Here is a 26,386-nt window from a genome sequence, read left to right as displayed (position 1 = left end):
TCGAGAAAGATGCTCGAAAAACACCAGAGGCCAGTCTCGAGAGGCTGGTACCCCTAGTAGATTTTGTAGAGGCATGGTATCATCTTCCCAACATATCTGCATGGGTCCTGCATATAATAAAATCAGGGTACAGACTGCAGTTCACGCGCTGCCCCCCCAGGTTTTCGGGGGTAGTGCAGACTACAGTGGTTCCAGAGCAGGCTCAGGTGATGGAACAAGAGGTGCAGACTCTGCTGCTAAAGGAAGCCATAGAACGTGTTCTTCCTTTGGACAGGGAGTCCGGGTTTTACAGCCGGTACTTTATAGTTCCAAAGAAGGATGGGGGGTAAAGGCCAATTTTAGATCTCAGGGTTTTGAACCGGTCTCTGAGGAGGTTCAGGTTCAAAATGCTAACCATTCCTGCAATCGTGAGTCAGATCAGATCCGAGGACTGGTTTGTCACGATAGATCTAAAAGACGCTTATTTTCACATCTCCATCCTTCTATGTCACAGGAGATACCTTAGGTTCGCTTTCGGGGGCGAAGCTTACCAATATCGGGTTCTTCCGTTCGGCCTAGCACTCTCTCCCCGCACATTCACCAAATGTATGGATGTAGCCCTTGCTCCACTGAGACTTCAAGGCATTCGTATATTGAATTATCTCGACGACTGGCTCATTCTGGCTCAGTCTCGGGAGATGGCAGTTCGGCATCGAGATGTCGTCCTTGGCCACATTCAGAAATTGGGGTTGAGACTCAATACAAAGAAGAGTGTGCTAGAACCATCCCAGTGCACGATGTTTTTGGGAGTCGTGTGGAACTCGATTACGATGCAGGCACGAATGTCTCCCGCACGTATCGAGTCAATTCTGGCGATGGTATCCAGGTTAAAGCTAGGCCAGGCCATCACTGTAAAGCAATTTCAAAGAATGCTGGGCCTCATGGCAGCGGCATCCAACATCATTCCTTTGGGCCTTCTACACATGAGGCCCCTTCAGTGGTGGTTAAAAACCAAGGGGTTTTCTCCCAAGGGAAATCCGTTTCGTATGATCAGAGTAACGCGCAGATGCCTTCGTTCTCTACAAATATGGAAGAAACCTTGGTTCCTATCCCAAGGGCCAGTGTTGGGAGTGTCATGTCGCCGGAAAACCGTTTCGACAGACGCCTCCCTCACTGGCTGGGGCGCGGTCATGGACGGCCGCTTTGCCAGGGGTCTGTGGCAGGACCATCATCATTCTTGGCATATAAATTTCCTGGAGATGATGGCTGTGTTCAGGGCTCTGAGGAGCTTCCTCCCAGACATCAAAGGTCACCATGTCTTAGTACGATCAGACAATACGTCAGTGGTAGCCTATCTGAACCGACAAGGGGGACTCAGATCGCGCCCTCTGTGCAGACTGGCGCATCAGATTATTCTTTGGTCCCAAGGGAAAATACTGTCTATCAGAGCAATGTATATTCCAGGGGTTCAGAATCAGGGAGCAGACATCCTGTCGAGGCAGGGGCTGAGGCCCGGGGAATGGAGACTTCACCCAGAGGTGGTGAAGTTAATATGGGAGAGGTTTGGACCGATGGAAGTGGACCTGTTTGCGTCTCGAGAGACGTCCCACTGTCCACTTTGGTTCTCCCTCTCACATCCAGCCCCACTGGGGTTGGATGCCATGGTACAGGCCTGGCCGAGGCTTCGCCTGTACGCATTTCCCCCGATCGCTCTGCTTCCGGGAGTCCTGGAGAGGGTCCGTCAAGAGGGCATCAGTTTACTTCTGGTTGCCCCGAGGTGGCCGACCCGAGTATGGTTTTCAGACATAATATCACTCCTGATAGCTCCGCCATGGCAGATTCCTCTGAGGAGGGATCTGTTGTCTCAAGCGGAGGGCACAGTCTTCCACCCTCACCCAGAGCTGTGGAAGCTGTGGGTCTGGCCTCTGAGGGGGTTCAGTACCTAGATGCTGGTCTATCAGCCGGAGTGGTTGAAACCATACTTAGCTTTAGGACTCCGTCTACTAGGAGATTATATGGCCTCAAGTGGAATGTTTTTTCCACTTGGTGTAGAGAACAGGAGTTAGATCCAGTTAACTGCCCAGTGGCTTCAGTTCTGGAGTTTCTTCAAAATCGTTTATCTGCGGGTCTCTCCCCTTCCACACTTAAGGTGTACGTGGCTGCCATTGCGGCTTTCCATGCACCATTGAGTGATGGGCCTCTGGGGAGGCACCAGTTGGTCATTCGGTTTCTCCGTGGTACTCGGAGGATGAGACCGGCAACCAGGTCCAGGGTTCCTGCCTGGGACCTGGCAATAGTTCTTGAAGGGTTATCCCTGGCCCCCTTCGAACCTTTGCAGTCGGCTTCGCCTAAGGACTTGACGCTAAAAGTGGTATTTCTCTTGGCTATTACCTCACTTAAGAGGGTGGGAGATCTCCAAGCCCTGGCAGTGACACCAGCTTGCTTGGAGTTTGCCCCTGGCAGAGTAAAAGCTTTTTTGCACCCGAGTCCGGGCTATGTGCCTAAAGTTCCATCTAATACGGCTCGGTCTACAGTCCTTCAGGCATTCCATCCTCCACCTCATGTGTCGGCAGAAGAAGAGAAGCTTCATTTGCTCTGCCCCGTCAGAGCTCTGAGCGTGTACCTTGAGAGGTCCTCTTCTTGGAGAAGGTCGGACCAATTATTAGTATGTTTTGGGTCACCTAAGAAGGGGTTCCCGGCATCCAAGCAGACTATTAGTAATTGGATTGTTCAGGCTATTACTGAGGCTTACAAGGTGCGCGACTTGCCTTCACCTTTAGCCGTGAGGGCTCATTCAACTAGAGGCATGGCTTACTCTAGGGCCCTTCTTTCGGGAGTACCTCTGCAGGAGATCTGTGAGGCAGCCGGTTGGGCTACTCCACATACTTTTATTAGGTTTTACAGTCTCCACCTTCCTAGTACGCCTGGTGCACACGTGCTCAGTCCTTGCTGAGTGCCTATACAGTTTCACTCCGGGACAGGCCTATTCGGTGCGTGGCCTAGTGGGCACTCGTTCCCCAAAGTGTCTATTCTCGACGCAGTGTAGAGTTTCCTCGAAAGGGAACGTCTCGGGTTATGACTATAACCCTTGTTCCCTGAGAAGGGAACGAGACACTGCGTCGTTCTGCCACGCCCCTTAAGGCCTGAGAGCGGCTTGCTTCATCGCTAGGCTAGTTTGTGTTTGTTCCGGCGTAGCTTTTATGCATCCGGTTATGCCGTCACATGTTACGTCATGACGCAACACCAATCAGGATTGGAATAGTTTCATTCATACTTCAGAGGCGCACGCTAAGGGAGCGTCCCCAAAGTGTCGATTCTCGACGCAGTGTCTCGTTCCCTTCTCAGGGAACAAGGGTTATAGTCATAACCCGAGACGTTTTCTTACAATACTAATGAGAATTTTTAATTAAAGTATATTACAAACTTTTAATTTAGACCCTAAAGAATCATGTTAGCTTGTACAAAAATGGCATTATATGACCCCTTTAAACAATGCCACCAAACACAATGGAACACTTAGCTTGAAAGGCAATGAAACAAAAGTGCATGTCCCAATGTTACCTGAAACTTCTGTTCTCCTCAAATGCAGTCATAGTAATAAAAATAAATAGTTCACTGGCAGCACTATACAGCTGCCAAAATACTGTTAAGTATTCACAAATAGTCATGATTTTAAAATAACACGGTGTGCCGTGGCTTCTATGCCGTAAGCAAAGTGATAAACTGAATTGCCAGTGAATGCATAAAACTGGAGTTTATAAATACTGCAGATCACATATATGGATGGCATATGGCCTGTTTGTACTTGAGCTCACCAAAAGTGAATCATCAATCCAGACAGTATTCAAAACAATTACACACATCACCTTTAAGTTGTAAAAAAATCTGTGTTCCTCAGCCAGCTCTGTAACACTACAATAGACGTTTTAGGGAACATCTGCTTGCCAAGTTGCCGTTTGTTACTTCCTCACTCTGAGCAAAATCTGCTGCTGTCTGCACTTACACTAACAGGCTTGAGCAGAGCGGCACTATTATCTGGCTCAGGAACGAGTGTAGCAGGTTCATCCCAGAGGTCAGCAGATGTTCTGATAAGTCATCTGAGGCACAGGACTTCATTATTCAGCTCAGCTGTGTGTGTGTGTGTAACCCTGCATGCTGTGTTTAGTGGTATTAGCTGCGGATTTGAGCTGGATCGTATTTTGTTGATACCGACAAACTAAACAGTTAATATGTAAGGGATAACGTGCATCCAGCTGAAATAAACTGATCAGGTCTTGTACCAGCTGAAGGGGTTTATTTTGCAAAAATGACCTGCTGACTATCTTTTATCTTGCTTATTTTTCATCTACTTTCCAGATAAATGAAGAAATAGGCATACAATGTTAATTTGAGATTATTATTGTATTATGTGATGAGAAATAAATTATGACAGAATGAAACGAGAGGCATGAAACTACACAGCTATGTGGAAAATTGGTCAGTTATGATGTTTAGTCATCATCATTATATTAAACCACAATGCCACGTTTGAACATTCAGAATCATGGGATAAACTTTTTTAATTGCTTAAACTAATGTAAAGATGACTGATTAGTGGTTACATAATCAGTACAATAAAAAATAAATTATTAACTAAATAGTACTATCTAAAAAAATAATTAAATTAAAACTTTTTTAATTGTAACAGATATTAACCAGAATATTTTCCATTAAAACAGCATGCCATTTCTTATATTTCTTATATTAAGTCAACCTTAATTTGTGAAATTAATAAAATGTTCTTTTTGCAAGGATTTAATGCATATAGACAGTCCTGTGACCATCCATTCAGTCATGTATAGTATATGTATGTATGTATGTTTGTTTATTTATTTACAACAGAAATAATGCATAAATGGAAAGAAATACTTCACATTAGTACTATAGGTCACAAATCAAACATCATACAAATATTAACCGGATCATCTTCCATGCAAACAGCATGCAGATTTCCTATATTAAGTATCTTGTTAACTTTACTTTGTGAAACTAATAAAATATTTTATTTGCAGGGATTTAAATGGATAGTTCACCCCAAAATGAAAATTCTGTCAGTAATTACTCACCCTCATGTTGTTCCAACCCCGTAAGACTTTCGTTCATCTTCGGAACACAAATGAAGATATTTTTGATTAAAAAATCTGAGAGCTGTCTCACTCCTCCATAGGCTTCTAAGGGATTGAAACTTGCCGGCCCAGAAAAGTTATTAAAGACATCCAGTGTTGGGAAAGTTCACTTTCTACATGAACTAATTCAAAGTTCAGTTCACAAATTTTAAAATTAACTAGTTCAGTTCATAGTTCATACTTAAAAATTTTGAACTAAGTTCTCAGTTCCCAAAATGAACTAGTTCATAGTTCTTTTTTGTTGCTGCGAGGTATTTTTTTTTTTTTAATTATTGCCACAGCCCATACCACAGACAGCAATTATTTTATCAGCGGGCAAAGTTTGCACAGAAATGTAAGATTTTTCCCATCCTCACCGACCTTGTCATAAAACTCGTTTAAATGATCATACGACGCCTCCTCGATGCTTTGTTGACTACATGCTGCTTTTTGTTTTGATGACGCATGCGGCGGTGCGACACTGGTGGCTGGTGTTGCCAGATTGGGTGTTTTTTCGCTACATATTAAAGCCTGTTTACGGTGTGTTTTAGCCGGGTTTTCGCCTGGAAGGATCTATAGAAATCTGGCACCCTATTGAACGAAGTTAAAGACTGAGAGAGCGTGCGTTCACAGACACCAGAATGAACGAGTTCACAGTAACCTTCATCAAGCAGTAATACAGTACTTTCAGTTCACGTTCGCCCAAAATATGAACGAGTTCATGAACTATCGTTCAATGAACGTGTTCAAGCACAACACTGAAGACATCGTTAATAGTCCAAGCGACGAGAATACTTTTTGTGCGCAAAAAAACAAACAAAAATAACGACTTTATTCAACTATTAATTTCCTTCTCTGTGAGCATCGAGTTAGTTCACGTAGTGTAACAGCGCAGCGCTTCTGTGTTGTACGTCACACGTAGGCTCACTATTGGCCAACACTGGTCATGTGTGTGATGCGTGTTACGTACAACCAGAAGCGCTGCGCGCAGTTACACTACGTGAACTAACTCGAGGCCCACAGAGAAGGAAATTAATAGTTGAATAATTTAACTATGTCTTTAATAACTTTTCTGGGGCGGTAAGTTTCAATCCCTTAGAAGCCTATGGAGGAGTGATCCAGCTCTCAGATTTAATAAAAAAAATCTTACTTTGTGTTCCGAAGATGAACGAAAGTCTTACGGGGTTGGAACAACATGAGGGTGAGTGATTACTGACAGAATTTTCATTTTGGGGTGAACTAACCCTTTAATGCATGTAGACAGACCTGAGACCATTCAAGGAATTTTATAGGGTATAATTGGAGAAGAATAAATATTTAAGATTCTGTACTACAGGTCACATATCAAACTATTGACTTTTGGACCCCTTGATACATGTGAACCATGGTTTGTTTAAAAAATCTAATGCAAATTGTTTGAGCGATAAGACAATCTGATCTCTAATATTGCAACACTGTTTTCCTGGTGAGCTTCTCATTTGGTGTGTCAATGAGAAGCTCTGTGGTTGATGTACTGTTGCCAAGGTCTTGCTCTGAGTCATTGCATGGTCATTGTTTAGGGGCCAATCCCCTGGCCTTCTTTCTCTTTCTCTCAAATGCCACTAAAAAGCTAGGCTGACATTAAGCAAATAGATCAATACTGCCCATAAAGACTGTTTAAAGGAAGAATATACTCTTTTATCAAAGCTGAATGTGAAGTGATGACTGCAGAGACTCACAGACCTTTCAGCAACTGACTTATTTGGTGTTACAGGAGGTCTATCTCTCCTGCTTGGAAAAAAAAACTACTCAAAATGGTTTTCTGGTCTCCAAAGATGGTCTTGTTTGCTGGTTTTAGAGGGGTTTTAAGCTCTGTCCGAAAAACTATTGCTGAACACTTGTTTGGGCAGGCTGGGAGACCAGCTAGATCATCTTAAACCAGCATGGTTTAAAGTGTTGTTTTTTTTAGCAGGATCCTAGACTTATTCAGTGAGAGATGGATTATGTGCTGATATTTTTGGAAATGAGCTGTTTGAGGAAAAAAAGATGTGTAAAAACACAAGGCTTGGACCGGCTAATAACCAGCTTAGACTTGCTATCATGTTCCAAAACACAGCAATCCAGCCTAAGCTGGATTTTCCAGCAGGGAATCCACTTACATAGTTGAACTCTCGCAAATAATTTGAGCATAAACACAAATATGTAAGCTGAGTGTGTGCGGTTCGCCAGGATTGCATCAGAGATCGGCCCATTGCCTGACCCTCCACTTTATTGGGTCGCTTTCACACGCAATGGACCCTGCACCTGATGAATGCACCAACGCATAAGGAAGAATGCTCATCCGTTATCTGATGTAACTCTGAGAGGAAATATTTGAGGGAATCTGGGAGATTTATTATCAGACGAATAGCACACTGTTATTGTAATTTAGGCAAATCACTGTAAACAACCTCTAAATGGCTCCTTTGTCCTCAGTTTTATGGAGAAGCAAATAATCAGCTCCATAGAAACTTCTCTAATGCAAACCTGCAGTTTATTATTTGTTTCCATGAAGCAAATCATGTTACCAACCTTGACTAGCACACAGGATACAACCTTTTATACTTCAGACTGAGAAGGCAATTATTAACTGAAGATAGCTACATTTTCAGTGTTGTTTCAAGTGTTTTTTTGTGTACTCTTCCCTTCCAATCCTAATTTTACAGTGTCTTAAGAGCTATACAAGGTCAGATGATGCAATAGAAAGTATGATGGAATCTTCTGCTGGTGGGGATTATGGTGCACGCATGGCTGATGATGGCAGTGAAGCAGCCTCTCACTGAGCTGACCCTATTATCCATGCACCAATGTCCCGGAGAGTGACAGCTGAAACCCAGCAAAAATAGCGCCTATATTTTCAGCATCATTTCTGCTGCTCTCCTTCTAAACATTTACCTTGAAATGCAGATCCATCATTCAGATGTTATTGGCAGTGTCACAGAGCAGGTAAACTTCATTACAGGGCTCCTCTTCAAGATATTTCGAAACAGCTGTGTGCCTCTCGATGATTTTCACTTTTTCAATGAAAGTGTTCTCAACTCTGGCCCTCAAGGTCCACTTTCCTTCAGATTTTAACTCCAACCTTGATCAAACTCACCTGCCTGTAACTTTCTAATCCTGAAGATCTACACTCACCGGCCACTTTATTAGGTACCCCATGCTAGTAACGGGTTGGACCCCCTTTTGCCTTCAGAACTGCCTCAATTCTTCGTGGCATAGATTCAACAAGGTGCTGGAAGCATTCCTCAGGGAGTTTGGTCCATATTGACATGATGGCATCACACAGTTGCCGCAGATTTGTCGGCTGCACATCCATGATGCGAATCTCCCGTTCCACCACATCCCAAAGATGCTCTATTGGGTTGAGATCTGGTGACTGTGGAGGCCATTTTAGTACAGTGAACTCATTGTCATGTTCAAGAAACCAATTTGAAATGATTAGAGCTTTGTGACATGCTGGAAGTAGCCATCAGAGGATGGGTACATGGTGGCCATAAAGGGATGGACATGGTCAGAAACAATGCTCAGGTAGGCCGTGGCATTTAAACGATGCCCAATTGGCACTAAGGGGCCTAAAGTGTGCCAGGAAAACATCCCCCACACCATTACACCACCACCACCAGCCTGCACAGTGGTAACAAGGCATGATGGTTCCATGTTCTCATTCTGTTTACGCCAAATTCTGACTCTAACATCTGAATGTCTCAACAGAAATCGAGACTCATCAGACCAGGCAACATTTTTCCAGTCTTCAACTGTTCAATTTTGGTGAGCTCTTGCAAATTGTAGCCTCTTTTTCCTATTTGTAGTGGAGATGACTGGTACCCGGTGGAGTCTTCTGCTGTTGTAGCCCATCCGCCTCAAGGTTGTGCGTGTTGTGGCTTCACAAATGCTTTGCTGCATACCTCGGTTGTAACGAGTGGTTATTTCAGTCACTGTTGCCCTTCTATCAGCTCGAACCAGTCTGGCCATTCTCCTCTGACCTCTGGCATCAACAAGGCATTTCCGCCCACAGAACTGCCGCTCACTGGATGTTTTTTCTTTTTCGGACCATTCTCTGTAAACCCTAGAGATGGTTGTGCGTGAAAATCCCAGTAGATTAGCAGTTTCTGAAATACTCAGACCAGCCCTTCTGGCACCAACAATCATGCCACGTTCAAAGTCACTCAAATCACCTTTCTTCCCCATACTGATGCTCGGTTTGAACTGCAGGAGATTGTCTTGACCATGTCTACATGCCTAAATGCACTGAGTTGCCGCCATGTGATTGGCTGCTTAGAAATTAAGTGTTAACGAGCAGTTGGACAGGTGTACCTAATAAAGTGGCCGGTGAGTGTATATTGGCTTGGTCAGGGTTTTCATTAGGGTTGGACCGAACCTGGACCTCGAGGGCCAAAGATCTAGAGCTTAAAGAGCCCATGAAATCATCTTCGACTCTTTTGTTTTTTCCCCTTTCCTTTCAGTTTTTTTTTTCTTAAAGATTGTTGTTGGACTTTCACCATGACTTCATTTACTTTTGCTACTTTTCAAATGCCTTTTATGTATAGATTTTTTGTTGTTTTATCCTTGTCACTGACCCAGGCTATGAAAACCCTTGTAAACTGAAAATCAATTATACAAATATGAAAATATTAGAAAAAATGTGTATATTACAAATATACAATATGTATTTTTTATAATTGTATAATTGATTTATTTAGTTGCAATATTTATTGCGTGAAATGTATTTGTTACGACTGTTCTACAGAATCTTTTATTTGATTGTGTATTTAGGATACATAAAGAATGAAATTTGCTTCCGCAAGATGAAGGATCTGGCCCATTTATTCCAAAAATGTAATTTACATCACTATCATTTCTGTAACTGATTGCTGTTAGATACAATAAATAATTTAAGATATGGTGAAAATGACTGTAGTGACATTTTTCATGACGTTTAAAAAGAATTGTATACTTGTATACAGAATTCTGTTATACAGAAAGAAAAGAATACTTTTATTCAGCATGGATACATTTAATTGATTAGAAGTGACAGTAGAGCCATTTATTAAGCAGCACAACTGCTTTCAACATTATTAATAATAAGAAATGTTACTTAAGCACCAAATCCGCATATTAGAATGATTTCTGAAAGATCATGTGACACTGAAGACTCTAATGATGCTGAAAATTTAGCTTTGCCATCACAAGAATACTTCTGCTGTAATATTGTGACAGTAATATTGTGAAATATTATTACCAATTATAATAACTGTTTTCATAAATGGTAATAATATTTCACAATATTACTGTTTTACTGTATTTTTGACCTTGGTGAGCATGAGAGACTTCTTTCAAAAACATTAAAAAAATCTTACCTGCATCTTTTCCCAACCATCAATTGTTTATAAAGGCAGTGGATGAGATTTATATTGTAAATGTTTTCAATGCTTATGTCCTTGGTTAAGTGTGATATGGCCCAAAGAGGTCTATAATACATTGAGAATCTATCGTTAGCATTTCCATTCATGTCACTGCCAGTTGCTCAGCAAGTACTGGGCCCAGCAGAAGTACTTAAAATCGAACTTTTTTCATTTCCCGGTAACCTTATCTTGTTCTAGATCACGGATCTCTAGACTATGCCCACTCTCACATTGAAATGCACAGACACACACCTGTACCCGCCACCATACACACACACAAATGCAGGCCCACGCACACATTATACCAAAACAGAAGCACACATAGATGCTAACTCAAGACAAAACGCAAAGCATCACAAACACCCACACACATATAACATTATTAACACTATTGGGATTCAGTCCTCCCTGTCCATTACACTCCCCGGCATCATGTCTTCATCATTGACCTTCTCAAGCTGTTCGTTGGACTTTCACGTTCTTATTGACCGCAGGCTGTCTGCCACTGACTGTCAGCATGAATTTGTCATCAGCAGTGGACATCAGTGAGCAATCTGACGATTACTCACTGGCCCCACGCGCCTTTTCTCCCTTACAGGCATGATATCATCTCCACAGTGCAACGGCGCTCTTTTGTCCGTGTGCCGCTAGCGTACAGGCGAGCAACGGTCTGTCATTTTGTCAGTAGGAATGGTCTATGGCAAACTAAAAGTATAATAAGTCGTTTTTAAGTTTGTGGATTTTTCAAGCAGTGGAATCTAATTCCCAATCCCAGTAGGCATTTGCTGTAAATATTTAGCCACAATAAGCCCCCATGAGACTTCACGGCAATCCACAAATATGCATATGAAATGAAAGCCTTACAAGATGAAAGCTGACACCTTAAAGTAATAGACTATCCTGAGAAGGAATATTGAGGTGAATCACTGAGACGAAAGAGATTGAAGCTTTGAAGGCTGTGATGTGGTTAAACAACTGAAATGTTCTCTGTTTCTCTCTCTCTTTTTCTCTCTCTGTCTCTTTTGCAGGTTTGTGCTGTTCAGATGTGTGACGTGGTAAATGAGATTGAGCTGGCAAAAGCGAGGTGCGAGAATAAAACAGCAGGAAACGTCACATCAGGTGATATTTACAGTATAATGTCGCTTTTTTGCCATTTTCACAGACAATAAACAATTGATGAGGGAGAATAGATGCAACAGGAGATATAATGTTTGGTGCTGAAATAGAACAAAAACATAAAATGATTTACAATCTATACTGTAAAAAAAATGTTTTCATGATTTATCACAACTTTTTATCTTTTGTCAAATCAACTTAGATAATTAATGTGGTTCAGATAACATAATATTTAGAGGTTCTGTTTATTAAACCAATCTCCATTGTATTAACTGAAGATTTTAATTTCAGTGAACTCAAATTTTAAGGCAACCAGGTAACGTACTCGGTTACTAACGTAACCTCTGTTCCCTTTCGTAGTCACTCCGAGTTACGTCGGATGACGGAGAATGGGGGTTTCGCCAGAAAGCCTATCATCTTCGAGTATTAAAAAACGAGCCTATGGCAATGAAATGCCATGGGTCTGCGGAATTTGCATAATGTATCTCCGCCCCACCGCGTGGGAATTTAAGGAGAGACACCTGCAACAGCAGATCATGTTTTCGCTTCGGAGCCAAGAGCATCTCTTCACTCCACAAGCCAAATCCTGAGTTTTCTCAGTGACTACACTGCCCTACAAAGGCAAAGTGCAGTAACTACATATTTGGTCAAAATTGAGTTTAGACTGAAAATGGGCTTCATAACACCTCCTTTGTCTTGTGACAAAAGCTCTTGGTCCAACTGGGTCCCGTTTTAGAGAAATCACTATGTCAAATTTGCAGTAACTACGAAATCCAACCTAATACCGAGGCTAACCGCAGTAAGTGTAGATACTACGTTCTGCCTGTGTTTACCTGGCTTTGACGCAGATACTGCGGTCTGCCTAGTAGCCCCATCCAAAACATTCCATCACACACACCACAAACACGATAGCTGCTAGAAATATATGGTAAAACTGACACAAATATCATGGCACAATCCCGAGGAAAAACCATGGTGGAACTTGCTTTGAAACGCAAGTATCCAAACAACGGTAGGAAGATGGATAACATATGAACAACTAACCAGTCAAATAACATCTAAATCTATTAATTATCATAAGCCGGTTTAATAGCGAGCCGCTAGCATATTAAACCATTTTAGCCTACCTGCTCCCTTTAAGACTGTAACATCTATCCAGTCTGGAAATGCTGTCATAATCCAAATACGATCCCGTCACTGTTCTGTTTCTTGCCTTCATTTCTTCTTAAGCTATTTTCGTTTCAGGCAGCTAGTCCAATTGTTGTGAAGTTAACAAGATTACATTTAGTTAGTCGACTGGAGCAAAGTCACTGTTAGTTTAGCATTCTAGTGCTAGCCGATCTCCTGAGGAGAGCCGTGTAGCACCTGCAGCCGCAAGGACAGTCTTGAATTAAATGTCACTTTATCTTGGTTGTTTACTTCTCATTACACACGCTACATCACATGGTTTAGGTAAAATATCGCGTTGTTTAATTGATAGCCAATGAAGTTCAAGCTGAAAGTCATGGAAGTTGCGAAATAACCATCGAGATCAGTCGACTTTTTCCGTTCATATCTTCTACTCTCAATGATTACATTGGCAGTCACTTATTTTGACGTTAATAATTAACGGTTAGATCTAGGCTGTTCTGTTTATTGTTCTGTTTTGGTATTTAATGAATGAATTTTCTATTAAAATGAAAATCCACAAACCAAAATACCATTGATTGTGTGTAAAATGTTAAGGATGTTTGGAAAAATGACAATGTTGATGACAAAAAAATGTTTAGGACTGCGATGTGACAGGGACATTAGGACAAAAAATTATTATTGAAGGTTACAAGCAATTTCAATACTCTCAACCTATTATAAACATCTATAAACAAACCACAAAACAGATTAAAAGACATAAGGAATACAAAAATGTGGAAGTCTGAACACATCTAAATTGTAGATACTGCACTTTGCTTTTGTAATAGTGCTCTAGTTGATCAAGGTAATTCAAAGGCAGAGTGCAGTATCTACATTTTTGGGGTCAAAGGTCATATCATTGGTCTTTTTTTATATATATATAATTTTCCTTCCTAAAAAGGTATCAATTGAAAGTATCAACACTATTGGACCTGCTACATGTTGGACTGGCCAGTATGAAAACTTTAGAGGCATTTTTCTCAGTTTCAATGGTGGCGTAGTTACTGCACTTAGCCTTTGTAGGGCAGCACATCTCTTCGAGACGAGCGAACTCTCCGGTGTTGGTGTGACGGCGGTATCCAGCGAGTTTCACATTGCCTGCGAGCTGAGCAGTGGTCTGCCAGTCTGTGTGTTCTCCCTGGTCGCTTCAACATCCGCGGAGTTTTTCCTCTCACTAAAGAGCTGCACGCGGCACGTCTTTTTAAAGACGCGTCTTTCTAAAGACGATCTGCCCGTGTTTTTCTGAGTGTAGTATTCTGATAGATTCAGCTGATCGCGCTCAGACAGCACTCGTGGGTGTGTCACGTTCTCTCACTGGGAACGTGACCATCGCAATGTAACGGTCGAGACTCGATGAGCTCAATGAGTGAGAGTCCCCTCATCCACACCCCGATCTATTTTTCTCCACGTGAGATAATACTTCAGCTGGTGGCCAGGGTGACCTAAGACGGCAGGTTTGGAACTAAACCGACGAAAAATTCCTCGGTCCACACCCCGTCTTTCACATTGCAACCTGCGTGGTCCCAGGTGAGTTCGCCGGCCCGCCCGCGGGCCCGCGGTTTCATTCGGTACCCCGGCTGATGAAATCATGTATCACTGCATCACAAGGTGAGCTGGAGTCCTCTAGAGATGATGGCTCGTCTGTGCTGCCGTCCTCGGATGTGCTAGCATAACGAGTTTGATCCAGAGTGCACAGCTATGCTTCCCGGGTGATTGGTTTTTGGGGGTGGCGAACCCAAATCCTTTCTACCCGGACGTGCATGAAGAGATCATGAGATCGTGGAAGTCTCCTTGACTTTTCGCGACTGCTCAGTGGCCTCTTCCGCCTTCTCTGCCCTTGTAGAGGCCGCGGCCTAGGGTGCACTGGGGTTCCCCCTGTGGAGTGTTCTGTGGCAACACTTATGTGTCCCCACAGCGCCTCCACCTGGCGTGGCGACTCTTAAGCACCCCTCCAATGCCTGTAGGTTCTTGTCTACTCCGGTGGCGGGGACCTATAGAGCTGCGGGGCAGGCTGCCACCTCACTGCGTGTTATTGTCATCCTCCTGGGTGTTCAATGACATGCACGAGGGTAGGGCTGATTCAGGGCTCATCCTTGAGCTGCCTGCCGTCACCGACCTTGCTCTCCGAGCGACGTAGGTGACCGCACGCTCCCTGAGTCAGGTGATGTCCACATAGGTGGTCAGACACCTCTGGCTAACCTGGTTGATGTGCGCGAGGCTGAGTAATTTCGTTTCCTCAACTCCCCCATATCCCAGGCTGGCCTCTTCGGTGGCGCGGTCGAGGACTCTGCCCAACAGTTCTCGGCCGCCCAGAAGTGGACTGTGGCTATTTTGTCTGACCCCGCGGCTTTGCTGCCTCCAGCTGCCGGCTCAGACGCCTCAGTCCGCTTGCTGCCGAATGCGCCCTCCTGCGACTTCCGCCCCCTCCCGCCCGGCCCCCAGCAGCACCGGGCCGCGCGGTGGAGGTGGTCGCAGGAAGGCGCCCCTGCCCGTACCGGTCCCGCAGCCCCGCCAAGGCCAGGCTTGCGGCGCTCCCGTTACGTGCAGCTCAGATGTAGGTTGCAGTTCTTCAGGGAGTGGTTGCAGGGCCACTCCTTCCCCCGGTGGAGGGCTGGGGGAGAATCTTTCTAAACCAAAGAGCTGCATCCCATCTCTGAGCCCTCAGAGGGCCGGACGACAGTGCGCGACGCTCCCGGGCCTTGCCGCTCTCGTCCCCCTCTGTCTCTGAGGGCGCGGATGACAGTGTGTGCCGTCTCCGGACCACACCACTCTCGTCCCCCTCTGTCGCCAGACCCCTGGCAGAGCAGACCCCCGTGGAACGCTGGTCCTTCCCTGGTCTCCTCTGTCAGGACACGGAGCATGACCGTGCCCCCGCACCGGGCCGCTATGCCACCCACGCCTGGGCCGGTCACTCCGCTTCGCTGCCCCTCCGGGGGGACGTCTGTCGTTCGGATGTTTTCGCTGGTTCAGTTCTTGGGAGCTTGGTTAGAGCTTCCCTACCTGTCCCGCTGGGTCGCCCGAACTATCAGGCTCGGCTATGCAATCCAATTCGCACGGTCTCCTCCCCGCTTCAGGGGAGTCCGTTACTTTGGTCGGTGGCAATGCCCCGATCATGAGAGCGGAGGTTGCCACCCTGCTGGCGAAGGGTGCAATCGAGACTGTCCCTCCAGCCGAAATGAGGTCAGGGTTTTACAGCCCGTACTTCATTGTCCCCAAGAAGACCGGTGGGTTACGGCGAATCCTGGATCTGCGCGTCTTGAGCCGCTCCCTTCTCAGGCTGCCGTTCAGGATGCTCACGACCAAATGCATTTTCGAATGCGTGCGGCCACAGGATTGGTTTGCAGCGATAGACCTGAAGGACGCCTACTTCATGTCTCCATTTTACCTCGACACAGACCGTTTCTTCGGTTTGCTTTCGAGGGGCAGGCATACCAGTACGCGGTTTTCCCATTCGGGTTGGCTCTGTCTCCTCGCGTCTTTACGAAGGTTGTCGAGGCAGCCCTTGTTCCCCTGCGCGAACACGGGGTTCGCATCATGAATTACCTCGACGACTGGCTAATATTAGCTCACTCTCGAGTCCAGGTTTGCGAACACAGAGACCTAGTGCTCCGGCACCTAGCCCGTCTGGGCCTTCGGGTCAACTGGGAGAAGAGCAAACTTTGCCCCGTGCAGAGGATCTCTTTTCTCGGTATGGAGATAGACTCGGTCGCCATGTCCGCGCAGCTTACGAGCGAGCGCGCACACTCACTGCTGACTTGTCTTCGACAGTTCGAGGGCAAGAGTGCGGTCCCACTGAAACTTTTTCAGAGGCTCCTGGGGCATATGGCATCCGCAGCCGCGGCAACACCAATCGGATTGCTTCATATGAGACCGCTTCAGCTGTGGCTTCGCGATCGGGTCCCGAGGTGGGCATGGCATCGCGGTACGCTCAGAGTTCCAATAACTCCGACCTGCCGTCAGTCCTTCACCCCGTGGCGGAACCTCAGCTTTCTACGGGCCGGAGTTCCCCTAGAACGAGTTTCCAGGCATGTTGTTGTCTCCACAGATGCCTCTGCCACGGGCTGGGGCGCCATGTGCAATGGACATGCAGCCGCGGGCTCCTGGACAGGACCCCAGCGCCTCATGCATGTCAATTGCCTCGAGTTGCTGGCAGTACGCCTTGCCCTGCACCGCTTCCATGCGCTGCTCCAGGGTCAACACGTACTTATGTCGCAACTCGCACGCCACCTCTTATGGAGTCAGAAGCACCTGAGGTCCCTTCGTGCTATTACATTCCAGGAGAGCGGAACCTTGCAGCCGACGAGCTGTCACGGCTCCGGCCAACCTCTGGCGAATGGCGACTCCATCCCCAGTCGGCCAGCTGATATGGGACCAGTTCGGGGACGCACAGAGATATCTGTTTGCCTCCCATGACTCATCCCATTGCGCCCTGTATTACTCCCTGTCCGAGGGCACGCTCGGCACGGATGCACTGGCGCACAGCTGGCCGCAGGGCCTACGCAAATATGCGTTTCCCCCAGTGAGCCTTCTCGCATGGACTCTGTGCAAGATCAAGGAGGACGAGGAGCAGGTCGTATTGGTTGCCCCATACTGGCCCACCAAGACCTGGTTCTCCGAACTGATACTCCTCGCGACAGCACCTCCTTGGCTAATTCCTCTGAGGAAGGACCTCCTTTCTCAGAGACGGGGCACCCTATGGCACCCTCGTCCCGATCTTTGGAGACTCCACGTGTGGCACCTGGACGGGATGAGGCAGGTTTGAGTGCCCTGCCACCTGCGGTGGCGGCTACCATCACTTCCGCTAGAGCGTTGTCCACGAGACACGTCTACGCGTTGAAGTGGAACCTCTTCGTCAACTGGTGCTCTTCACGGCGAGAAGACCCCAGGAGATGCTCGATCGGTGTCGTGCTTTCCTTTCTGCAAGACGGGCTGGAGTGAAGGCTGTCTCCCTCCACCCTGAAGGTGTATGTGACCGCTATCGCCGCTTATCACAATGCAGTTGAAGGTAAGTCTCTGGGAAAGCACGACCTGATCATCAGGTTCCTGAGAGGAGCGAGGAGACTGAATCCTCCTCGCCCTCCTCTCGTACCCTCTTGGGACCTCTCAGTGGTCTTATATGCCCTGCAGAGGGCTCCCTTTGAGCCTCTGCAATCAGTGGAGATTAAGTTCCTGTGAATGAAGACAGCGCTCCTGGTTGCACTGGCCTCCATCAAGAGGGTGGGGGATCTGCACGCACTCTCCGTTGACGAAGCGTGCCTGGAATTCGGGCCGGCCTGCTCTCACGTGATCCTGAGACCCCGGCCTGGATATGTGCCCAAGGTTCCCACCACTCCCTTCTGGGACCAGGTGGTGAACCTGCAAGCGCTGCCCCTGGAGGAGGCAGACCCAGCCTTGGCACTGCTCTGTCCAGTACGCGCCCACCGTGCTTACGTAGACAGGACACAGTGTTTCAGGACCTCAGACCAGCTCTTTGTCTGTTATGGTGGGAAGCTGAAGGGAAAGGCTCTCTCCAAGCAAAGGTTATCCCACTGGATAGTGGACGCCATTGCTTTGGCATACCAGCAGCAAGGTCGACCGTGCCCCTGGGTGTGACCGCCCACTCCACCCGGAGTGTGGCGTCCTCTTGGGCTTTAGCGCGTGGCGCCTCGCTAACAGACATCTGCAGAGCTGCAGGCTGGGCGACACCCAACACATTCGCCAGATTTTACAATCTCCGAGTGGAGCCAGTCTCCGCCCATGTACTGTCTTTTTCAAGCTAACATGGGAGCCGTTAGGTGTCTCGCTTGCTCGCCATTCCAATCCACGGACTGGATACGTGCGATATTTCCTCAGGTAGCCTTCCTCTCTGAAGCCCTGAGTTCCTCCAGCACTGTTGACGCTGGCGCCAGTGTCTATTGCCTGTGCGTCGGCTAGGTGCCTCCGTGTGCATGGTTCCTCCTCTGAGTAACCCCCACATGTGTATTTCCACTGTAAGCCTCTTTGAGCATGTGTCTTTCCCTCGGCAAGCCACCTTGCCACTCCTGGAGTTGAAAGTTGCCACCCCACGGGCTGGTCACTCCAGTGTTCCCCCATATGAAGCCCCCTCGGCCATATGTGTATTCTTTAGTCCTCCCTATGGGTAGGCATGCTGCGGCATATCTCCCCTGAGATATGCTTCCCAGTGTACCTTGGTATTCCTGTGTTAAGTAGGACTCCTTCGTCCGTGCCTATATCACGACAGGGAGGTCAGACTTCGCAGGGCACTGGAAGACAGCTGTGAAGGTGGCGTGATTACACGGGGACCCCCATTCTCCGTCATCCGACGTAACTCGGTGTGACTACGAAAGGGAACGTCTCGGTTACGGATGTAACCCTCGTTCCCTGAGTAGGGAACGGAGACGTTACGTCTCCCTGCCACTTCCGCTATACCGCTGGGTAGACGCCTGAGTTCAGTCTCGGCTCCTCAGCGAAGACATGATCTGCTGTTGCAGGTGTCTCTCCTTAAATTCCCACGCGGTGGGGCGGAGATACATTATGCAAATTCCGCAGACCCATGGCATTTCATTGCCATAGGCTCGTTTTTTAATACTCGAAGATGATAGGCTTTCTGGCGAAACCCCCATTCTGCGTCATCCGACGTAACGTCTCCGTTCCCTACTCCGTTCCCTACTCGGATGTAACCCTCGTTCCCTGAGTGGGGAACGAGGGTTACATCCGTAACCGAGACGTTCTCTCTAGAGAGGGAACAAGTACTGCGTAATATCGTACGCTATGGGGAAAACCTCTTTTCCACGAGATATTGAAGCCAAAAATTGTCCTTAATTTTTAATCAATGTAAAACGCTTTGCGGCAGCATGGAGACATAGGCGAGGCAGCTCGCGCGCCTATTGGCTGCCCTGCGGCAAAAGCAGCAGCCTATCGAGAGCGGCCCTGCGTGACGCCATGTCCAATTGGGGAACTTCGCGCCCATTTCGTCACCTCCCGCCAGAAAGGGCGTGGCCTCGCCCTATAAAAGCAGGTCGATAGGCTGATACAAACTGGTTTTCATCGCCGAAGCGAACCAGAGCGTATATTAAGCACGGCAAGATACGCAGTACTCGTTCCCTCTCTAGAGTTAATCATATTAATAGTATACCGCACAGCCAGGGTGAAAAGCTTTCAGCCTAAACTGGATGGTTTCAACATTCATGGAGCTGTTGTATCGGTCAGTGAGCGATACACAGGCCAAACTCAGCATCTGGGCCGGCACAGCGGGGCAGATAGCACTGAATTCTAGACCGCCAAAAGCTTAGCTTGTAAGGCGGGAACCTCCAGGTTATAGTATTTTATAAATGTAGACAGCGAAGCCCAGCCCGCGGCCGTACAGATATCTTGCAGGGTAATCCCGCTAGACCATGCCCACGAAGAGGCCACGCCTCTCGTGGAGTGCGCTCTGACACCCAAGGGGCACTTCAGGCCCTTAGAGGTGTAAGCCAGCGCTATGGCATCGACTATCCATCTGGATAGGCTCTGTTTTGATGCGGCAAGTCCCTTAGAACGTCCGCCAAACAAAACGAAGAGCTGTTCAGTCTGTCTAAAACCAGACGAGCGGGACACATAAGCTCTTAGTGCCCTGACAGGGCAAAGGAGACTCGCGTCCTTCTCCTCATTGAGAACCGGAAGGGCGGACAGGGAAATCACCTGGGCCCTGAGCACACAGAGTAATGTGGCCCTGTGTTCTATAAGCTCTGAGTGTGATCGAGCTAGAATCAGCCAATCGTCCAAGTAGTTCAAAACTCGCATGCCCCGAAGTCTCAGGGGTGCGAGAGCCGCGTCCATGCACTTCGTAAATGTACGGGGTGCTAGGGACAGGCCGAACGGCAGGACTGTGTATTGATATGCCTGGCCCTCGAAGGCAAATCTCAAGAATCGCCTGTGATGGGACGCTATTTGTATTTGGAAATAGGCGTCTTTCAGATCTATTGACATAAATCAGTCCTCCTGGCGAACTTGCGTGAGGATTTTCCTGGTTGTAAGCATTTTGAACTGGCGCTTCACAAGTGCTCTGTTCAGCTGTCGCAGATCTAAAATGGGTCTGAGACAATGTTCCCTCTAAGCTGCGCGCGTGCGCGGCCGCGCACTTCTGAAGCGGCGGCCTCGCAGAAAAGAATAAAATGCCACGCACGGCACGCAGAGGACTGACGTGAAATGTGTGGGGATATCCATTTGATTGTAGTTTAAGTGAGAAATAATTTCAGTGCTCTGGTCAACCGCTATAGAGTGAAAACTGGTGAATGCAGTTTACAGGTTTCATAGAAAGAGAACGATGTGAGCGCGTGTGATTGGCAGTGAGTTGTGTGTGCGGACCAAATAGCTCAATACGAGAGGCAACGAGAAACGCAAAGACGTGAAATAAAATCACATCATAATGTTTTAAAGAAGAGTGGTTTGATTAAAGTGGTGGAAATAACGGTTGATGAACACAGAACGGTAACAATTACACACCCACCCGCGTGCAAATTCAAAATACATCATTAGTTTAAATAGATGTTTTTGTGTGTGGGGGAGTTTCAGGGATGGTTAGATTATAAAAGAGTTCACATTCACTTTTCTTAAAAATATTTAGCTATTAGATCTATTTAAATACTTCAGTTTGTTTTCATATTATAATAATATAATATGTAAACAAATTGAAGCATTTAAACTGATATATTATATCACTTCAAATACTTAAATTCGTTTTTTTATATTATATTATATTATATTAGGCCTATATTTTATTATATTATAAGCCTAAATAAAGAATCTCACAAGGGTATTGTTTAGGGCTCCTTGCCATTAAAAAGTTTGAAACCCCCTGGTAAAGAAAATATTGGAAATTCATAAGCAATAAACAATCATTTAACTTTGATGGTTTAATGCTTCCTGTACACAATGAATTGACTGTACAAAAACACTTTATGGTTTTCCCAAACCATCTCAGTGTAACAGCTTAATTTTCTTTCATACTATATTCTATTATTGTAAAGAATTGAACTGTCCTGCAGAAGATTTTGTAAATTATTTTTCATAGGATTTCTTGGTAAAGACTGTACAGTTAACAGCACTGTAAAAAAAAAAAAAACAGGTAACCTAAAATGTGCTTTCAGTGACTTCTTAATTAACTGCTTGTTTTCGAAAATATGATTTAATACCAATAAGTTACATCAAGGGTCAAATAAAATAGAAATGGCACATTCAATTTAACTGAATGTCGAAACCATTGTGTTTCTACGTATGCTGTACAGGTCAGGTATAAAGAATATTTTTGCTCAGGTGGCGAAAAATGTCCGCCCAATAGGAAAAAGTTTTGCTCAGCAAGAAAAAAAATTAGAGGGAACATTGGTCTGAGACCTCCATCTTTTTTCGGTACCAGAAAATATCTGCTGTATAGGCCCCCTTCGCTCTGAGCCTGAGATAAAGATTCTATAGCCCCTTTGCTCAGTAGTTTCACTATTTCGGCTCGAAGTAGATGCGATACTTCGTTTTTCACAGTAGTTTCGGCGCTGTGAAGCGGCGGCGGCGGTTGGTGCAGGCTGCGTCTGAGAACTCCGGGCAGACGGCTGTTTTGAGCGGCCTGTAGCGGAGCTAGAGCGCTTCGGCAGGAAGTGCTTCATAGCCTGCGATGTTTTCTGCACCTCAACGAATCTGTCTGCGAAATCTTTGACGGCAGATCCGAAAAGGCCCGCTGGGGAGATGGGCGCGTCGAGGAACACAGAGCGCTCTGCTTCCGTCATCTCAGATAGCGTTAGCCACAAGTGTCTCTCAGCCACGATGAGAGAGGCCATATTCCGCCCAACGGCCTGTGCAGCGGCTTTTGCAGCACGTAGAGCCAGGTCTGTAGCGCTTCTTAAGTCCGCCACGCAGATCCCCTCCGGTCCTTCCTCGTCCATTTTTCGGAGAAGGTCGGTTTGGAAGATCTGCAGGACAGCCATAGTGTGCAGCGCTGAAACTGCTTGCCCGGCGGGGGTGTAAGCGCGACCGTGCATGGCTGACGTCACTCTGTGCAGGCTTTAGATGGTAGCGCCGTCTGAGCGCGCCGTCCAGCGGAGGGCGGGCAAAGATGGGACGCTACAGCTGCTTCCACAGGAGGAAGAGAAAGGTACCTTCTATCTTTCGCACCGTCCACAGTGGAGAATGCAGCAGAGACAGAGGTACGCAGCCTGGCGGAGAAGGGGGCGTTCCAAGATTTCGCGACTTCCTGGTGAAGCTCAGGAAGGAAGGGACTGTGATGGGGCTTCGTCTTTTCTGAGGAAGCATCCGTCCAGCCTGTTGCGCGCGGGTTGCGCGGGCGCCTCCCAGTCGAGGCCGATGTTATCCACAGCTTGAGAGAGCAGACGCATCAGCTCAGATTCAATGCCGGCTTGTCTCCCAGAGGGCTGGCGGGTAGCGGGGGGAGGTCCACAGAGCTCGCCCAATCCTCACTGTCCGATGCCAGGAGAGAACATGCCTCGGTAGGTTCGTCGAGCTCAAGGGCACAGCACCACAGCGAACCACAGCAGGCAGAAGTGCGGGCTCCGAGAAGGATGCCAGGCGAGTCCTCAGAGTCACCATAGGCATCAGCTCGCAATGAGGGCATCCGCCGTCAACGAGCGCGAGAGCCGCGTGATCTTCACCCAGGCAGGAAACTCAGATGACATGGCGGTCCCCGTCGCTGAGTTGGGCTCGGCACGAGCCACAGGAAGGCATCTTGAAAAAGACGTTAGCTCTTTCAGGAGTTTTTGAGAGAAGTGTGAGTTGCGACGGCGAACAAACACTCTCAGCAGAGTAAAGGATATAGGCGCCGGAAAGCGCAGCAGGTACGGCGGGTGAAGGCGGCGAGGTGAAGGCCAGCGACTTCAGGCTCAAGGACTCGTCCCGCTGAAGGCTTGCGTTGACGGCGCGGCTTCTCACTCTGGATCCAGCGATGCGAGAGCTTCGCTGAAGAGATGAAAATCAGTTTGTATCAGCCTATCGACCTGCTTTTATAGGGCGAGGCCACGCCCTTTCTGGCGGGACGTGACGAAATGGGCGCGAAGTGCCCCCATTGGACATGGCATCATGCAGGGCCGCTCTCGATAGGCTGCTGCTTTTGCCGCAGGGCAGCCAATAGGCGCGCGAGCTGCCTCGCCTATGTCTGCATGCTGCCGCAAAGCGTTTTACATTGATTAAAAATTAAGGATAATTTTTGGCTTCAATATCTCGTGGAAAAGAGGTTTTCCCCATAGCGTAAGATATTACGCAGTACGAGAGATACTCTCGTAAGAGAACTTACTTTTTTAAGTTAAACCAACAATAATATTTTACGGTGTAAAACTGATATTTAGAATTTGTTTAATTGGAAAATATAACAAAAAAGTAAATAAATAAGAATTATATAGAAATATATATATATATATATATACTGTATATATACACACACATTCTTTTAAGCCTTTTAAGGAAACTCAGGGCCAGATGTACGTACATTTGCGAACGCAGCGTTAATAGCGCCATGGCCAAGACGCAGAAAGCGCTTGATGTGAAACTGCAGTGTGCGTGTTATGTACCAAACCTGCAGTTCATCAGGTAATCAGCGCCCGTCCCCACCCACTATACCGTAGATTGCGTGTAAACACGCAATTGAATGGGCCTCCTCCTCTCACTGCTGATGCTATGACTGTTTGAAATGATCCTGATGCCAATAATTGTAATGTAGCGAGGAGTTTAACAACTGCTGGAATGGAATATGAACGCTGAGTCGTAGATTCGATGTCATCTTTGATTTCTTCCAATAACTGTAATATTGTGTAGCTGCTTAATCTGTCCTAATGATTTAGTTTTCACTCAACTGAAAAAGTGTGATTCTTTTCAGCTCGTCTCCTTAGCCTATGTCTTCATCTTGCTCGGATTACTGCTGCCATTTCACCAGGAGGCATATCCCAGGAAACCCACTTCCTAAGTTACACCACATTTTCAGCGCAAAATAGAGGCGCGCTTTCACTGGCTTTTTCTGTACATTATGAGGAATACATAATTAGGCGCAGTTTACGCTTCCCCTCCCATCTCTCTATGTGACACTCCCACTTTCCCCTTGACCATCCCATGAATGCATATGCATGACACGAAATGCGCATTTTGCCATTTTTAGTTCCCGCGACAGGCAGTCTGTGCTTTTATCTCGGTGTGTCCCGTTCGTACACCTCGCCATGGTTTTATGCGCACTCTGCGAAACAAATACGCCTGAAGTGGGAGCAAAAGCGTTAGTACATCTGGCCCTCAGATGCTAATTAGCTTGTTGTGCGATGCTTGTTTTTGTACTGCTCCTATTGACCTTTTGAAGCCCCGCCCCTTTTCAGCGCTGCGCTTGTTGTGTTCTGTCTACCGGTTTGTATTTCCACTGCATGACAGTAAGATCTTATGGATTTGTGAATGAACCACTAATTTTTTTATCTTCCTGACATTTGGTATGACATCCGCTTCAAAGATTACAATGCTTGTGATAACTTTCGCTAACTCTACAATAAGTAAATCCACTTGACTTCACCAGCTAATTACTCTTCGACATTAATGCCATAGAAATATACAGAGCAACCGTCATTAAGTGTCTTTCGCTCAATAATGACATTTTGAATGCAAATATGACATTGTTTAAGATATCTTTGTTATGACATCTTGACATAAACCATAATAACATCATAACCTGTCAGTGTCTTTGTCATGACAACTTGACATTAAATTAAGTTAAACTGTCATGTGGTTGGTTTTGACATTGGCTGTCATCAGTCCATTATAACTGTGTCATGAATATTTTTCGTGACCTCAACTACAGTGGTACAAATTGTCATTAAACAGTTATAATGGCTTCATGACAGCCAATGTCAAAACCAACCACCTGACAGTTTAATGTAATGTTAACCAATAAAGCTAAGTGGTTTCTTAAGTTTGATAATTAATCTGCTATGTCATGTTTATGACAGGTTGTGTTGTTTTAGTAATGTCAAGTTGTCATGACAAAGACACTGACATGTTATGATGTATTGGTTTATGTCAAGGTGTCATAACAAAGACATCTCAAACAATGTCATATTTGGATTAAAAATGTCATAATTGAGCGAATGACACTTAATGACAGTTGTCATAAACATGCATAAAACTTCCTTCATAATCATAACATGTGTCATGTCATGATTATGAAGGTGTCATGTTAGTCTTATGCCACCCCTTCAAGTAAAGTGTTACCAAACATTTATTATGGAAAATAAATAAATAAAAACAACAATGGAAAATGCTTCATCCAGTAGAAGTACAGTTTGAAAAGTCAAAAAATTAACTGTTGTCAAAGGCTGATTACCAACATCCTCATCAATGAGATGCATCATGCCTCCAGCGTTTTATTTCAGTATTCAGCAAAGGGTCCGGGTCCCAGTGCTTCCCTCATAGATATCACAATTATACGGAAGCTCCTTTGAGGTATGAAGTGGCTTATCCTCCACTGACTCATTTTTCAGGTTGACGAGATGAACTGGCAATCAGGCATGAAAGACAATTTTTTTTGAAGTGGAAGAAAAGTCAGACCCCCATCATGGATAGAAAGTGGAA

The 26,386-nt window shown here is 46.2% G+C and overlaps 1 protein-coding gene across 1 annotated transcript in view; it reads left to right on the top strand.

The window, feature by feature from the left end:
- Positions 1–26,386, top strand: part of vipr1b (vasoactive intestinal peptide receptor 1b) — a 93,059-nt gene that overhangs the window by 18,903 nt on the left and 47,770 nt on the right. The window contains exon 2 of the mRNA XM_056248877.1: positions 11,572–11,662. Coding sequence (XP_056104852.1) covers positions 11,572–11,662 — 91 coding nt within the window. The remainder of the gene's footprint in view (positions 1–11,571; positions 11,663–26,386) is intronic.

Source organism: Rhinichthys klamathensis, unplaced genomic scaffold (assembly GCF_029890125.1).
Source record: "Rhinichthys klamathensis goyatoka isolate OS25496 unplaced genomic scaffold, OSU_Roscu_1.1 h1tg000059l_1, whole genome shotgun sequence".
NCBI classification, from domain to species: Eukaryota; Metazoa; Chordata; class Actinopteri; order Cypriniformes; family Leuciscidae; genus Rhinichthys; species Rhinichthys klamathensis.
Note: the sequence above shows the minus strand (reverse complement) of the source record. Positions and strands in the feature narration are given on the sequence as shown.